The sequence below is a fragment of the Brassica rapa genome, chromosome A07 (genome assembly GCF_000309985.2).
Source record: "Brassica rapa cultivar Chiifu-401-42 chromosome A07, CAAS_Brap_v3.01, whole genome shotgun sequence".
Classification (NCBI taxonomy): Eukaryota; Viridiplantae; Streptophyta; class Magnoliopsida; order Brassicales; family Brassicaceae; genus Brassica; species Brassica rapa.
Window position 1 is genome coordinate 13,360,130 of NC_024801.2, and position 16,997 is coordinate 13,377,126.

The 16,997-nt window shown below is 35.9% G+C and overlaps 4 protein-coding genes across 5 annotated transcripts; 1 reads left to right on the forward strand and 3 right to left on the reverse strand.

Annotated features, from left to right (window-relative positions):
• Nucleotides 1–459: 459 nt before the first annotated feature.
• Nucleotides 460–1,968, reverse strand: LOC103829329 (cytochrome c oxidase subunit 6b-1). The gene is made up of 5 exons (XM_009104988.3): nucleotides 1,722–1,968; nucleotides 1,182–1,448; nucleotides 1,019–1,101; nucleotides 842–923; nucleotides 460–741 (listed from the first exon to the last, which is right to left on the reverse strand). Exons 1-5 carry the CDS (start codon nucleotides 1,926–1,928, stop codon nucleotides 688–690), a joined length of 693 nt encoding a protein of 230 aa, XP_009103236.2. The 5' UTR covers nucleotides 1,929–1,968; the 3' UTR covers nucleotides 460–687.
• LOC103829330 (alcohol dehydrogenase-like 1) lies at nucleotides 501–5,496 on the reverse strand. 2 transcript variants are annotated; one of them, XM_009104989.3, is made up of 13 exons: nucleotides 5,068–5,496; nucleotides 4,945–4,991; nucleotides 4,532–4,860; nucleotides 4,273–4,355; nucleotides 4,022–4,097; nucleotides 2,977–3,041; nucleotides 2,783–2,878; nucleotides 2,530–2,691; nucleotides 1,722–2,392; nucleotides 1,182–1,448; nucleotides 1,019–1,101; nucleotides 842–923; nucleotides 501–741 (listed from the first exon to the last, which is right to left on the reverse strand). In XM_009104989.3, the coding sequence occupies exons 1-9, from the start codon at nucleotides 5,260–5,262 to the stop codon at nucleotides 2,276–2,278; spliced, it is 1,170 nt and encodes a 389-aa protein (XP_009103237.1). In that variant the 5' UTR covers nucleotides 5,263–5,496; the 3' UTR covers nucleotides 501–741; nucleotides 842–923; nucleotides 1,019–1,101; nucleotides 1,182–1,448; nucleotides 1,722–2,275. The 2 variants fall into 2 exon arrangements, with proteins under 2 accessions (XP_009103237.1, XP_018508851.1); XM_018653335.2 differs by having other exon boundaries at nucleotides 2,783–2,852; nucleotides 2,975–3,041.
• Nucleotides 5,497–10,258: 4,762 nt separating this feature from the next.
• On the forward strand, nucleotides 10,259–11,857 carry LOC103829850 (verprolin). Its single transcript, XM_033275980.1, has one exon. The coding sequence runs from the start codon at nucleotides 10,259–10,261 to the stop codon at nucleotides 11,855–11,857; it is 1,599 nt and encodes a 532-aa protein (XP_033131871.1).
• Nucleotides 11,858–12,104: 247 nt separating this feature from the next.
• Nucleotides 12,105–13,729, reverse strand: LOC103829331 (14-3-3-like protein GF14 omega). Its single transcript, XM_009104991.3, has 4 exons — nucleotides 13,074–13,729; nucleotides 12,824–12,943; nucleotides 12,525–12,641; nucleotides 12,105–12,421 (listed from the first exon to the last, which is right to left on the reverse strand). The coding sequence occupies exons 1-4, from the start codon at nucleotides 13,551–13,553 to the stop codon at nucleotides 12,347–12,349; spliced, it is 792 nt and encodes a 263-aa protein (XP_009103239.1). The 5' UTR covers nucleotides 13,554–13,729; the 3' UTR covers nucleotides 12,105–12,346.
• Nucleotides 13,730–16,997: the final 3,268 nt, after the last annotated feature.

The window sequence follows — 16,997 nt, forward strand, 5'->3', positions numbered from 1 at the left end:
CCGGGAACAAAGGTTTGGAAAGACATTTTACTGAGGGATCTTTCTACAAAATACATTACTGGAGAGACGTAAGTAGAATGAGGTGATGTGACATGAGAAGTGTATGTATAACAGGCCTTGCGGGATTTTGTTACGTGAAACGTAACGATTCTGATCAAAAGCAATTGATCTCAAGAAAACAAGATAATATTCATAGAATTTAAGAACTGAGTACAAGATAATATTCATATAATATTCATAGAATTTAAGACGTTCATGGGATGCCCACACGTATCAGATTTGTTTCTATGCATATTGGCTTTGGGGATAAGGTTAATGATAGTTATAGACCTGTAGGCTTATTATTTAGGTTATAGCATTATAGTGAAAATCCACTTGTAACCAAACAGTGTTTAATAATGAAATGATATACCATTTTCTTATGGTCTCTGGTAATAAACTTGAAGCTCACCATGGAAAAGCATATAATCAGGCAGAAACAACATTTCAAAATCAGAAGATCCTCAAAACTTGAGATGAACATATAGATATAAAAAATTGAGATTATAGTTGTTAAATTCTCACATCTTATGATGGGGAACCAAAAGTGCTGGTTCAGTAAAATCTTATTAAACTCTGCAGTGTAATTGGAGCTGACATCATGAAGGTAACATCAAAAGAAGATTCTTCTTCAGGCAGGAGAGTGTTTTAAAGAGGACCAGGGAAAGTTCCATTCTCTCTTTGCTCGTTCCACTTGTCAACCTACAAACATACACAGAAAGAGTGTTTAAATGTCATTTAACTAATCATCATCAACCAAGCTACTGAAAACACAAAAGGAGTGAAGGGAAGGTACGCATACCCATTCACCGGGGCAAAGAGATCGGTAAAACTTTGAAAACTTATCGCATTCTGGAGCGTCGTCACCCTTAGCAGCTACACATCTGAAGATTTTTATAAACAAGCAAAAGACTTAAGGCATGGGGAGAGGAACAGACAGCAATTAAGGAAAATTAGAGAAGAAACACGGTGTTTTCACCTGTGATATTCAATGTAACGTGTGAAACAATGCCTTGTTTGGTTAGTTGTCGGGAAACGGAAATCAGCGGGAGCCGTCTCAAGCTGAAAAGAAAAGACACCATAAGATGAGCAGACAGAACACAATGAGCAAAACACATCAAAGTCAGGCTACTAGAACATACCTTGATCTCATCAGGAGTCTCCTCAACAACTTCTTCACTAGCGTTGCCATCATTACTCTCTTCCACCGCAGCAGGAGTCTCTTCCTCTACCACAGCAGGAGGAGCCTCTTCAGAAGCAGCAGGAGGAGACTCAGACTTGTCCTCAGCAGGAGACTCTTCACTGGCTTTGTCGGTGCTAACCTCTTCAGCTTGAGAAGTAACCTCTGGTGCAACCTCGACAGGCTTCGCGCTTGTGTCTTGCTTCACTTCCTTCTCCAAATGATATTGCTAAAACCAAATGAATCAACGGTTAAACCAAGTGATACCCAAACATAAAAGATCTGTTCTTTCTCCCTAAGGTCATAGAAGAAAGAACAGAGTCCAATCATGTTTGACCAATCAGATCTGTCAGATGTGAAGTCAAAACACAACAACGCAAGAATCAAAACCTAAATCAACGAGACTAATCTGATTCTTGAGTAGATCGGATGCAATAAGAGATTGAAAACAGAGCATCGGCGAGAGACGAATTGAGAAAAGGGGTGTAGATGAAGAGATTACCTCGGAGAGCGACGGAGTTTGAGAAGCTACAGATTCCGCCATTGAAGTGAGTGGTCTCCGAGATTCTTCAGATCGACGAGGATCGGAGAGACAGAGAATCTTTTCTGATGACAAAGAAACGAGTGTTAGGTTTAGGTTCTTGCAGGATCTATCTGACCATTTCTCATTTCCCACACAGACTAAAACGACAGTGTCTTTTCCTGACATGAAACGGGCCTGAAGCCCATTAGTCTTCTTTAGGCCCAGTATATCTATCTACATTAATCCGTAATAATGGAAATTAAATAATTTTGGAACACGGTAACACTGTCGTTACTCGTTACGAAGAAAAAGACCCAAAAGATAAAATAGGGATTATTGGTTGTTGTATTTCAATGAATTTTAAATTATGAACTAAATCTATTATTATTGGTTCTGTGATTTTCAAATCTGTATTAAAACAATAGCCAACAAATGAAATTACATATGATAAATTGCGATATTTCAGTAAAAACATATTTTTTCCCAGCCATATTCAAGAACATGGATGGATCAACAGAATTTACAGAAAGTAATTATTTATCCATCCACATAATGCAGCGTATAGATTTCCCTTCCACCAGTAAATCGAAAGCCTTGTTAATTTCTTCAAAGCTTATCTCGTGTGTGATAAAACCATCCAAATTAAGCTCCTGAAATTTATTTAAATAGTTAATATAGTTATTAACTCTTTTTCTTTTTACTTGTAAATAATCATATATGATATATTTATATACCATCCTTTGTCTGCATATAATTTGCTTAATTCAAAATTAGATTAATCGAATACCTTTTTCAAATAACGATCGACGAGAATGGGGATATCAAGTTTGGGTTTTAGACCACCAAACAAACTTCCGTGGACACTTCTACCTCTGAGAATAGCGCGACTATCTAAGCTTATTGGCGAAGCGTTCTTCTCCATCCCCAATATTACCGTCTTCCCCGAACCCTACGAATAAATTAATAGCAAAACCGATTTACTTTGGTTTATCCATAGAATGCTGTACAACCAAATAGAAAAACCGGTAAGAAAAACTTACCGTGCGGGAGCTATTGAAAGCCTCTTCCATCAAGGAAGCTAAACCAATGCATTCAAAACTATAGTCAACTCCTCCTCCTGTCATTTCTTTAATCACCTTTTTCATAACAACAACAATAATGTTATAATTTCTGTCCGCACGTTTGAAACTAAAATTTTGAAAACTATATATAAAATTTCTGTGGATCAACGGACTTGGCTTATTGTCTTCTCTCCACATGAAGCCGTATTGATAAAGTCCGTGATGCCGAATCTCTTACCTACTCGACATCAATAATTATGGTTTTTAAATGATAGAATATAACATGACAAACAAGTAATAACTACGAATAAAATATCTCATATCAAAAGTATAAGAAAGTTTAAGTAATATATAAAGGTTAGCCAACCTGTTTAAAGTCTATCGGTTTTAAGTTATAAGTCATAATAAGTTTAAATTTGACATGGTAAGAGTCGAGATCCTAAATACGTTAAATCCTTAATCAGTATAATTTTCTCAACTGGATATAACATCGTACTACACCCTCTTGACCGAATAAGTTCTGAGATTTATGGCCGATCAAAAAATCATCTCGAAAAAAGAAATTTAAGAGAAATCTAAGTAATATATAAAATGTTACAGCTAATCCACTTACTAGTAATCAGTTTAAATTTTTTAAGTACATGATAAACTCAAATATCATTACCCATATCTTGAACATCTTAAACCCCTAATCGATATAATTTTTTCGATCGGATATAACTACCGTACTAGACCCTTTCAACTGTGTATAACTTTCATACTAGATCATCATGATCGGTATAAATGACTTAAATTCAAAATTTATGGCCGATAAAAAAGCACCGTCTCAAAAAGGTATTAAAAATAAAATATTTTATATCAAAAATTTTAAATAACTTTACATAATATATAAAGGTTAAAATCAATTCAATTAGTACCAATTGATTTTAAGTTGGAAACTCATGATCTACCCGGTAATGAAAACTATTATTATGCCCTTTGGTTCAAAACTTCAGATATTCAGATGTTCGGTTCCGGATGGCATTTGTATTTGATATATCTTGTGCTTTTAGAGTTAAGGATATTTGGATCTGAATCTGTTGAATATATACGTTAATAATATTATTTTTGACTATAAAGACAAGCGTGGAATATTTCAACTCAACTAGTGCTATCAAGATCTTATAAAAGGAAATTAGAAGAGACACTATAAAATTGCAAGAAGTAAATAAATCACACCTATTTCAAATTTGTCAGGATTAAGATCCACACCGATGATCTTTGAGGCCCCATGCAACCTGGCTCCTTCTGCAACCTATTTGCCAAATCGTTTTTTATTTTCTAAATCATCTAAAAAGAAAATTATATTGTTTTATATATTTCTGTTGGTCTGAATCAAACTGTTTTTTATTGAACATAATTGTTGTTAATCTGAAAAGTTGAACAATAGTGATCTCTATCTATTATTCAGAAGAAAAAAAGCAAGGTACCGCAAGTCCAACAGCCCCAAGGCCAAAAATGGCAACGGTGGAACCCTCCTCCACACCAGCCACCTTCCAAGCCGCTCCAACTCCTATTTACAACAATTTACTTTGCTTTTTGTTTTTTTTTTCTTTTGCTTTTTTTTTGATAAAGATGTTTTGTTAATGGGAGAGTTATGCTTATTGATCCAACAAACATAACATAACAATCATGTAAGTGAGATAATAACAAAAAAACAAAAAAAAAAAAGAATGAAGGTAAATTAACCTGTGGACACGCAACAGCTGAGCAAAGCCGCTTTGTGAACGGGGATCTCAGGGGAGATTTTGACGAGATGGGCGATATCTACAACTGTATATTCAGAGAAACTAGATACGTAGATATGGTGGTGAATAATTTCACCGGAGGAGTCTTTGAATCTAGAGCTTGTTCCGTATCGTCTCGTGTTTGACAAGAAATCGTCGCAAAATCTCGCGCACCAGTTGCTCTTTGGGGATTTACAGTCTTTACATTCCTCACACTGAGGGTAAAACACTGGTAAAACGACATCGCCTTGCTTAAATCCGTCCACATGTTCTCCTATGCTCTCGACCACACTGGATTAAAAACAAACAAATTCAAGTTATTAAGCAAATTGTACTAGTGAGATTTAAAGAAGCGTAACCGAGTGTTTCATTCACCCGACTGCTTCGTGTCCTAGAATCTTAGGGAACTTTGCACGAGGACCCTGGAAGAAAAGCCAATGAGGATAGATATATGGCGTTGACTTAGTTTTGAATATGTACATGATATATAATACTTACATGGGTTAATTTCCAGTAAGTGATATCGGTGTGACATAGAGATGTACATATGATTTTAATACGAACTTCGTAAGCTTGAGGTGGATCAACTTGGATCTCTTCTATCACCAATGCTTCTCCGGCTTTTCTACATATCGCTGCTTTGCATCTAATCGGCTTTCCTTTGTTGCAGCTTGAGAACGATGTCTTGTCCATTAGTGATGATGATAATGAACAGTGATGGAATGGGGAGATGAGAGGAAGATAGAAAGAGAGCGTTAAAAGCAATGGAAATCTTCCTTTAGCTGCTGGTTGGTGGAATAGTAAAAGTTAGAACTTAAAAGCAAGAAACGTTTTATCGAAAAAAAAAAGATGATTCTGTTCCACTCAGAACAACAAACATTTTAATTAATATTATACTTGACCTTAACCCGCTCCCGGCACCAGTGCGGATATGAATTTTTGGTTTTTAATTATTTATTTAACTAAATGATGTATTTGTAATATTTGATGTATTATATTCACTAAGTAAATAATTTTTTTGGCGTCTTAAACCATTTATTTTTGACGAATATTCGATATCATATAAACAAATTGAACATATACACATAATTAGAAAATTGTATACAATATATAAAAACAATGGTTATGAATGTAAGATATGAAGAAATATTATATTATGACTTAGTATGGCATAAAAGATTATAAATTAGTTATATATGTTTAAAGAAAAAATAAAAGTTTAATTTAGTGACATTAAGTTTAAATTTGATTAAGACAAACTCATTAATTTAACTGGAAAAAACAATCATTAAAATATGTAGTTTAATTTAATTTTCAGTGGCATGGGAGCGTAAATAATTTAGAAAACTTAGGAGTATTTTTAATAGGTATTTCTCTTTTAATAATATAGATGCATAACTTTGGCATCTAGGAGCATAATTACTGATGGTATCTTTAATCTGAGTCTCTACATATTGTTATATAAACTAGGGTTATTATCCGAGATAATTACTGATGATTTATTTTTGTTTTCGGTTCTAGAATATAGGATCTATTCGGGAATTTAGAAAATTTGGTTTGATTTCAGTTTAGCTATTTTGGTTTTCGATTCAGTTTAGCCGACTAATATGCGAAATAATTTTGGATCTAATATGGTTCTGGTTTGGTTTCGGTTATTTGGTTGATTCGGGTTAAAAAGTAAAAAAAAAAGGTTTCAGTTTAAATATCATATTTTCAGGTTTTGAATAAACCTTGGATAACTTAAAATATATTGGATAAAAAATATTTGGGTAATCGTTTTACAAATAGTATTTTAGAAACATTTGTTTTTAAAAAAAAATCTAAACATAGTTAATATTTATAATTATATATTATATTATAAAAATGTATTCATTCAGTTATCAGTTTCAATTTGATTTGGGTTTTCGCTTCTATAGATATAGGATTTTCTCAAGTAATTGATACGATCCTTCCAACCCAAATTGAACATGGTTCTTTAGTTCGTTTTTTTATTTCAGATAAATGTTCCTATATCTATATATGATGGTGAACCACAACATGAGATGAATACATAATTAATTAAGGATTAGTTATGATCTAAATTTTGTTTAATATAATATTATGATGTTTAATATTTTTATAATTATATAAAATGTAAATATTGTTAATTTATTATTTAACTGCTGATGTATTTGGTAGTTAACCAGTCATAAGGAACCCGTAAACGCATCAATTTCTAACCGCAATATCATTCATACATATCTCTTAAAGCCGCTTAAAACCACAATCACCCGCATTCGCAAACTTCCGCAACCGCTACGGTTACACCAGAGGTAATATCAGTGTGAAATAGATAAATGCATACGAAAAAAAAATCCGGAAATTAACATCAGTGTGATATAGACAAGTGCATACATAATTTGGTATGGTTGAGGTGGTTCAACTCGAAAATATATAATAAGACTATACTCAACGGCAGTCTTTTGTCCTAACATGAATTGGGCTTGAGTCTGCTTTAGGCCCAGTATATCTATCTACTATGATCAACATATGAAAAGAAAAAATAACAAATGTCAGATTCTTAAATATAATTTTCGTATGTCACAATTCGCGCTACTTGTAATGCTGCCTGCCACATTTTGAATTATCATGAAATTAATTCACATACATATTAGATTTTTGACTGAGCTTATAAAGTAAAATTCTATTACAGATTTGGTACGAAATTCTTTATTACGTTCTTATCAAACTTTAGATTCTCGTTTACTATATAGATTTCCTATATATTTATTTGAGAATGCAAATAAAGAAAATGCTGTGTCCATTTTATAGTCAATTTTTGAGCCTTTCCTTTAGACGAGTATTTGATGAAAATTTTCTGTTTCCGAATAATAAAGATCCACGTTCTGCAGTGGCCAGTTTTCTCTTCTTCTCTTTTTAATTCTTACCAAACTAAATTTTGTATAATATTCTCTCTGTTTCTAAAAAATTCATATTTAAAAAAAAGATTTGTTTCAAAAAGATACAATTTTCATATTTTCAATGTATAAATTAAATGTAAATTGTAAACTTAAAAAAACATAATTATATTTATTAAAATTCTATTGGTGAAAACTTTTAGAAAATAGTTGATTACGTAAAATAATATATTACTAACTAAAATTTGATATATTTTTTTAATAAGAGTGAAAATCCTAAAATATAGATATTTTAGAAACAAAGAGAGTATTAAATAATCCTGACTAATGAACAAAGAATCCCATGAAATTAACTCTCATCCACTCATATTAATCTCTTCTGGACTTTCCAGAGTTGTTGTTCGTACATAATTGATATATTTATATATATAGATCTATTTATTTTTGGCTGGATACTTAACGCATCATTTGTGATGGAATTCTTAAACTAAGTCTCTCAATATATATATATATATATATATATATATATATATATATATAATAGTATTATGAAGTAAAACCTGGAGTAAAACAATTAATTAAAATTGATGTCATAAAATTTGTGGTACAAGACACATGGAATTAATCTCTCCTAACAAGCTTAAAGTTTTTTTATGTAGGGACGTACCTCTACTTTTCTTCTTTCTCTTTCTTGCTTTTAGTTTTTATACTAATTTGTCTGGTGAAAAACTCTTACAAAACGTAACCAATGCGCATGCTCTTATGTATATATTTTTTTATAGAGTAACATAAAAATATTTTATATATATATATATAGATTTTATTAGTATATGAAAAAGTTTAACATCGGAAAATTCAAAAAATGCAGCCGAAGCTTCTAGCAGCCCAGCCAAAGGAGCTCATTTGGTCCAACCTGAAAGACTTTTTTTTGTGCACCTTAAAGACTTTCTTTCTTCTTTTAAATCGTAAGCCTTGTTGTTACAAAAAAAAAAAGGTAAGCCTTGTTAATTACCTCAAATGTCAATACGTGTAATAAAACTATAGATTAAGCTCCTGCAGTATTAAAAGAAAAGGAATTGGATTCCACGAAAACGTAAAACATAGTTTGGAAACTAGTAAAGCATTTTGTCCCCCAACCCAAGTGAGATATAAACTTAATTGTTAACAAACAAAATGTATTCACATTAAAAGATTGATGCATATATCTACTTTAGGATCCACGAGAATTGGAATATTCCGTTTAGATTTCAAACCACCGAACAAGCTCCCCCAAACATTTCGGCCGCTTAAAAGATCAAAGCTACCCAAACATATTGGGACTGCATGCTTCCACGTTCCAACATTACTGTCTTTCGTGATCCCTATTTCATTTTTCCAATGTATTGTTCAAGGACATTCTAAGTTGTAAAAATGAACCATAATAATGATGCTGAATCGACTGAGATTTGGTAAGATTCAGCATAAACGTACCGTGAGGGTGCTGATAAAAGCCACAACAACTAAGACGCTACGCACTTGATAATTTGTGTTTATTTTACAAATTTACAGCTATTTTAATAGGATGACAATTTGAAATATTTTTTACGAAGAGAAATATGAAACAATAATAGTAGACGAGAGGCGGAATATATTTCCACAAGTTTATTTTTTTTTGCTAATTCTTTTTTTTAACAGTTTCTTGATTTGTGCGTGTCATCCTTGCGCAAAGGCCATGCTAATATCGCATCGGATATCCCCTAACGGACTATATTTCCACAAGTTCAGAGAAGAGAAAGAGAAAAAGAGGTTAATGATCTAATTGTATCTTTGTTGCACTGTTTGCCAATCACTATCGAATATTGGCCAATGATGGCTGTTAGCCATCAATTTCAAAATCAGATTAGATAACTAATCTCTCTAAGAAATATTTAACGTTGTTTTCTTATTTTATTTTAGAGTTTATGTTTTAGTTGTGCCTTGTGCGTACGTGCACTCCATTGGTCGAGTTCTTGGGCACGAACAATAAAACCATGCAGACCTGCATGTACACTCACGAGCCACTTGCGACAAGCCAGCGTGAAAAATAGGAAATCAAAGAACATTTACATTTACTAGAAAAAGAAAAGAAACAAATACATATATATATATATATATATATATATATGAGTAGAAGAAATGTGTTTAGAAATAAAATACTACCACTGGCATTGCAAAAAAATCTTACTACTGGAAAACCAAAAATAAAATAGTAAGATCCTAGCTACTATAACATTCATGAAACGGTCTCCTCTGTATTGTGTATATATAAGAAATTTTATCTTATATTCTAAATATTACATGGACATTGTTAAAACTGATATACAATATGATTATTTCTAACGTTGAATACAAACTAACTGTAATTTTAAAACATCTCAAGAGCCGTGAGTCTACATTGATGTTAAACAAGAAATCAAATTTCATATGTATACAAGTAACTAAAACAGGAAATGTTGAATTTATATGCAAAAAATGATTAATTGTTTTTTAAGTGGGAAATAGTCAACATTAAAATTAAACAAGTGATCCATTGTTTAATGATATGCCAAACAATTGACTCCTAAGTTTGAACAAAATATTTAATTAACATCTCATAATATTAATTGTCGCATCTAAAAATTCCGAGGGTTTAATTATTAGTCTGAATTCAAAGTGTGTTTTGGAAATCTAATTAATTATAACATATGTTATATATATATATATATATATATATATCTTTGATGTCTCATGAAACAAAAAGCTTAAAAGAAAGAAAATTAAATATATAAAAAAAGATGACGAATGAGGAAAACAAGAATTCATCAAGCTCTCCTCCTGCAAAACGACCCAAGAAGTGTAGCAATTGCCCTGGTGCAAAGGTCTATACTTCGAGCAGAGCTGAATACAAGTCGATGGTTCGTAGACTCACGTGCACTCTTCCAGGCTCATCTGGTCAAACCAGTCTACGTGTTTCGACACAGGCTCAGGTTAGCAATCCTCAGCCAATCAGGCTAAATGACGCTTCTATTCCTCCAGGCTCATCGGGACAAACCAGTCTTCGTGTTACGACACAGGCTCGTGTTAGCAATCCTCAGCCTATCTGGCTAAACGGCGCTTCTATTCTTCCAGGCTCATTGCGACAAACCAGTCTCCGTCTTCCGACACAGGCTCAGGCTCGTGTTAGCAATCCTCGGCCAATCGGGCTAAATGACGCCACTATTCTTCCAGTCTCATCGGGACAAACCAGACTCCTTTTTCCGACACAGGCTCATGTTAGCAATCATGGGTTAATCAGGCTATATGACGCTCCGCCTAATGGGTACCCGTTGGCACAATCGTCATTCCCACCGGCTTCGGTGTGGCCTCGCACCTCAGCGGCTGAAACACCCAGCGATCAAGCGTCCTCCTCACGGCCTTCTCTGCCATCGTCTCCAGTACCAGCGTCGGTTCCGACAATGTTGCCGACGTCACCCCAAGCTGTATGGTCGCCACCACCGGCACCGTTGGTTCCAGCAAATTTTCCGGAGGTACCACCTTCTTTTCCGGCGGCTGCTCCGGTGCCGCCGTCTCCTCCTCGAGAGCAACGGGAAATGGAAAGGGCTGCTTATATGCAGTCCTTTGATAACTTTCTGATGGCAGACGACGATGATTTTAATTTGGATGAGTTAATGGCTCCACTTCCCTATGTAACTGGAATCATTAACGGGGAGCAGCACTGGGAGAACGTGCCACCAGGCCCACCACAGGTTCTGACGAACCAACAGTCGGGAAGTCTAAACGTGCCCGATCCTCAGAATGGTTTGACGATGTCAGCGTCGGAACATGGCTCCAATTCTCTGAATGAGAACGTTGCACCACAGGTTCATGCAACGTCACCGTCTGTAAGTCTACCTGCATGGTCACAGTCAATGAATCGACTAAACGGGCCTTATTATCAGCACATGTTGCCAGAGGGTATTGCACCACCCGTTCATGCAACGTTACCATCTGATAATTTATCATCTAATTTTCAGAACGGTTTAGGATCCAGCAATGTCCCACCACCAGCAACTTCTCTGTTTGGGTGTCTACAAGGAGGTGCTCATTTTCAGAACATTGTGCCGTCGGATAATATCCCACCACCGGTTGCACCGTCCGGACCTAATCATCAGAATGATCAACAGCAGTTGGGAAATGCTTTACCATCTGAGAGTCAACTAGGTTGGCCTAATCCTCAGATCGGTTTACAACAAGGGGCTGTTCCTGCAAATGTACCTTCTGGTAGTTCAGATTTGTTTAATAATTCCACCACCTATGAAGAAAAGCAGCGTCTCCTTGAACAAATGGGTTTTGGAACTGTACCATCATGGTATTTTAATTCAGCGGATTTACCACCGGGTAATCTTCAAGAGTAGTCCAGTGCATGCCGAAGGATCTCAACCCTCATCTAGGGTTATTTTATCTTTCCATTTATCGTTGTTGTTTTTGTTGTTGTTTGTTTTCAAAAGAATAATATAAAGGAGTGAAAGTTTTTTGTAACTTTTGCTTCTTTTGTTTGCATTTGTCTTTGTTTTTGTGATCTGCATTGTTCAATATCATATAGTAATAAATCGCATTTGTTTCTTATCTTCTCTGGTGCTTCTTATATCTTGTCTTAATATGAAACCACCAAACAAAAGATCATTGATTTCATAAGAGGTTATTTAGATTATTTTCCCTTTTAACTCGGAATATGACCTAGCATCGGTTCGGGTAACGCAAAAGGAGATATAAGAGTAATAATGTACTTCAACATGGAAGAAAGAGAGAGACTCATCTCTTTGATTAGAGACAATATGATTATTGACGAAGAAAATGGTTTCAATCCCTAACTAGCAGCACCATTCATTTCACACCAAGATTCTTCATTTCTGCTCTTCTGTTGGCTTCGGCCCTGCTGCTGCTGCTTCTGCTTCCTTGATCTCGTCTGCAGATTCATCCTGATCCACACCAACCAAAAATATTTCATCATCCATTACATTTTGAAATCAAGCAACAGCTGTTTAGTGTGTAAAGAGAGAGAGAGAGAAAGAATAAACAAACCTGCATGTCGGATGTCCAGAGAGTGAGGTTGTCACGGAGAAGCTGCATGATCAAAGTGCTATCCTTGTACGACTCTTCCCCTAATGTGTCTAACTCAGCAATGGCCGCATCAAAAGCCTGATAATACACACACACACAAAAACAACACTCACTTTCTGTCCATGAAAGTGTTGAAAAGAAAGCACAATATTGAACAGAAGCAAAGATACATCACCACTAAAGAGCAAGAGATACTCTTCAAACGTAGTCCTCTTCACATTTGCTAATCCTAACATGGTGATATCAAAGATTAGGTTTACCGTTTTAGCGAGGTTGCAGGCACGGTCAGGAGACTCAAGGATCTCGTAATAGAACACAGAGAAGTTCAAAGCTAATCCAAGACGGATTGGGTGTGTTGAAGCAAGCCCCTTAGCATTCTCCTGCACAAAACCAAAAATGCCATAGCATTCAACACGATGATTGAGAATCTAAGCCTAATAATCCAGATCCAGAAACTAATCTAGGTCTAATCCAAAATCAGAAACCTAATCTAGGTCAATTTCTTCAAACCTGAGCAGATTCGTAAGCGGCGAGGGTGTTATCCGCGGCGGCGTCTCTCTCCTTACCGATTTTGAACTCGGCCAAGTATCTGTAGTAATCACCTTTCATCTTGAGGTAGAAGACCTTGGATTCCTCGGAATCAGCGGAAGGGACGAGCGTAGAGTCGAGAAGCTTCAGGATCCCGTCGCAGATCCCCGAGAGCTCCGATTCGATCTTAGCCTTGTAGTCACGGATCGTTTTGACGCGGTCGACGTTGCCGCGGCTCTCCTCTTTCTGCTCGATCGAGGAGATGATTCTCCACGAGGCGCGGCGAGCGCCGATTAGGTTCTTGTAGGCGACGGAGAGGAGGTTTCGCTCCTCGATTGTGAGCTCGCTACCATCTGTTGCGGCGGAGACTTTTTCCATGAATTGGACCATCTCTTCGTACCTCTCCGCCTGCTCCGCTAGCTTAGCCATGTACACAAGCTCATCGCGCGACGGAACCGCCATTGTAACTGCTTTGAACGGTGGATCTAGAGGCGGACGAAAGGAGTTATCTCAGATCGGAGAGCAGTTTGTGTAGGATGTTGAAAGCGAGAAGAAAAATATGGAATCTGGACCGTTGGATCTGTATCTTCAAACGCGTGAGAGTTGACACGTGGCTTTTATTTTTAATACGCGGAAGTGGAATGAAAATTTTTTTTTTAAAGCTGAATCATTATATAAGATCAAAACCAAACAGGTCATACATAGTTGTAGAAAAACAAGTACTGAAGAAATACACCAGCACAAAAGAGAGAAAAACATTAACAATGGATACCAGTAGGTACCACTCAAATATACCTCAATCTTTCTTAATGTAGGAGTTCTTCGTGAGGTGAAACACAACTGAATTGAGAATCACTAAGATGTTAGCATTGCAGCTCTTCTCATTCAGAACCGCATTGTGCTAGGATTAGAAATACAAGTTTGACTCTTTAAATTGCTTCAAAGAATTAAGAAGCCAAAGAGATCAAAAACTTGAAAATTAACCCAGGAAGACGAGGAGAGAAATGATTTAACCTTGCGACTTCCAAATATGAACCAGAGCTCTAAATGTTGGTTGGAGCCAGAGAAACTCATACAAGAACTCGGAAACTAGCGACGATCAACACCATGATCAAACCATTGCACGAAGACCAAGAGAAAGCACTCCTCTTTAACACAGGTTTCCAATCACTTGAAGTAACAAGAAACAATGCCCATAGGCAAAAGGCGAAACAGAAACCCAAACAACTACTAAACTTTGAGAGAGATCGCACAAGCCCTCATTGCTACTGTCAATAAGAGAGTTACGACAAAAAAAAAACACCAACAACCTGGAAATTCCAGAGAAAACATAAACCTGAGAATTGGAAGCTTCAGCTATGATACACGTACCAAGAGCACCAACAACATGCTACACAACTCTAAACAAAACCAAGCTTCGACGGAGTAACCATCACCCAAAGCCACCATATAAAACGGAATCTCATGTGGAAGAAATAGCCAGAGACTCACAAGGAGGAGAGCAACACGAGCACCTCCCTTGAGGAAGGATTCAACACGGACCACCGGAAAGCCATACCACTGGCGACTCCTAACCCCTGACAAGCTATGGTGTCAGAGAGAATAGAAAAAGCCAAAATAAAAGGGATGAAGGAGGAAAAGGTATAAAGGAAGGAGAGGGAGGAAGATCCGCCTCCGGTGGTGGCTAGGCCAAACCACCGGAGGCGGTGGTAGATCAGGTGATTTTTCTATAATTTTAAATGCTTTGTCTAAGGTTTAGCTTCGAATATACTATTCAGTATCATAAGTTAGATGTAAAGGGTGATGAATCCATAACCACAAAGGTAAGTGTTAAGGGAGTTTTGTAGAGTTGATAAATGTTCCTTGGTATGTTTGGAGTTGTATAGTTTTAAGAGGATAGGTGAGCTGAGCATAATGTTTTTTTTTCTTCTTTTTTTTAGGAGAGCATAATGTTGGAATGGTACGTTACGTATACCATTATCCATTGTCATTGTCACGAATCTGAGATTGGGGAGAATGTGTTGAGAAAGTCCGAACCAAGGTATAAGTAGGATTTGTTTTCTAGCCTAGACGATGGTGATAGAGCCCGAGGCCTTTGGTCAAGAAGAGCCAGCCCATCTTGGCTCTGAGCGTTACAGTAGGATATCTTTTCTGGTTTTGCTTCTGAGTCTAGATGAAGAGGTATGAAGAAGCCTTGGGTTCTAATCTTTCACTGACTTCTTCAAAAGCTGTAAATCAAGTTTCACAAAATAGATTGCTGATAACATAAATTTGTAACAACAATCTATTTTCTATTATACTTGTCATATTTGTTCTTGATACAAAACTTTGACCTCGAGTTTTTAACGAAATTTTACATGACCTTTCATTTTTTTACACGACCTTTCATTGAACGTATAATATGATTATCATTTGTGTCAGTCCTCTATATAAACCACACTGAACGTATAATAGATACACTCTTCATCTCATCACCATCTTTTCTTCTTCTTTTTTCCCTCTTATTTTTGTTTTTAATTAATTGAATACGGGGTTATAAATGTGGTTTATATAGAGGAGATGGGGGCTAAAACTATAAATGTTGTTTAAATCACTATCTGTAACCAAATTGGTAGATATCAACAATGGAATTTCAAAAAAGAAAAAAAAACATACAAAAAGAGAGAAGAAATAGAGGAAGATTAAAGAAGAAGATATGCTTGAAAGGAAGCCAAATTGGTACATATCAACAATGAAAAGAATAAGTGACAATTCCAGTGATATCATGTACATTTACATTGTTTTAATCATCTATTCTTGTAAATTTTGATCAGTTAGACTAGTATTTAGGTTTGTTTAGGTTGCATTGCATTGGAGAAGCACTAGTGAGGTTTTGGAGCCAAATGAGTTATAAAACGTTCAAATGGAGAATAGTGCAGTAGCAGGCAACTACCGCATGCAAATGGAGGCTGCTACGGGGCCGCAGGCTGCTGTCGCGGGCAAATGGAGACACTGTTACGGCGCCGCAGGCTACTGTCGCAGGCTAAGTCTGGTTGCGGCCGTGTGTCAGACAAAATCAGACAGGGCGTGTCACGGGATGTGGAGGTTGCGGCCTGCTCGCAGACTCCTTTCGCGACCAAGAGGAGGTTGAGGCTGTAGTTCGAAACAGAGTTTTTACCATTTTACCCCTATGTTTTTAAGCTACTGTAAATGCATTGTAAACTAATCTTAGGGGGATTATCTCATTTTCTCTCAAGATCTTGCTTCCTTTTGTAAAACCTTGAATCTTTTGATAATCTAAGGAAGTACTTCATCTTATATTTGTGTTTCTCTTGCTCATTAACATGATTACCTTGATCGTTACGTAGGCTTAAGGTTAAACATGGAAATTAGTGAGTAGACTACTTGTGATTCATGTGTTAGATATATTAGGGTGATTAGGTGGATAGTTTGGATGTTTCTTTCTTGATTAACATTGTTCTATTCTTGCTAAGTTTTCTTAGTGTTAGATTAGCTAGACTTGATCACTCTCATCGTGATAATAAGCTATTTTACACCCGAAATGTGTTTATTAAAATGCTTGACTGAACTTAGTATTGCTTTATTTTGAATAACCAAATGGATTTGATGTTAGGATTGCTAGATGGTTGGTAGACTATTTTGCAAGACATGCTTGAATGTGTTAAGCAGTTTATGTTTATTGCATGTTTAGCATATGGATTAATGATTATTGTCACGGAAATGGATAAATCTATTTGAATGAGACCTAGACCTATAGACTTGTTGATTATTTTGTTTGAACATCCTAGATTGAACCTTGATCACCTTATATCAATTATCATTGCCAGTGGATCCATCCTTAGTATTTGATTGAATTCTTGCACTTATTTCTTGATTGGATTTGAGATCACCTTGTTTATATTTCTA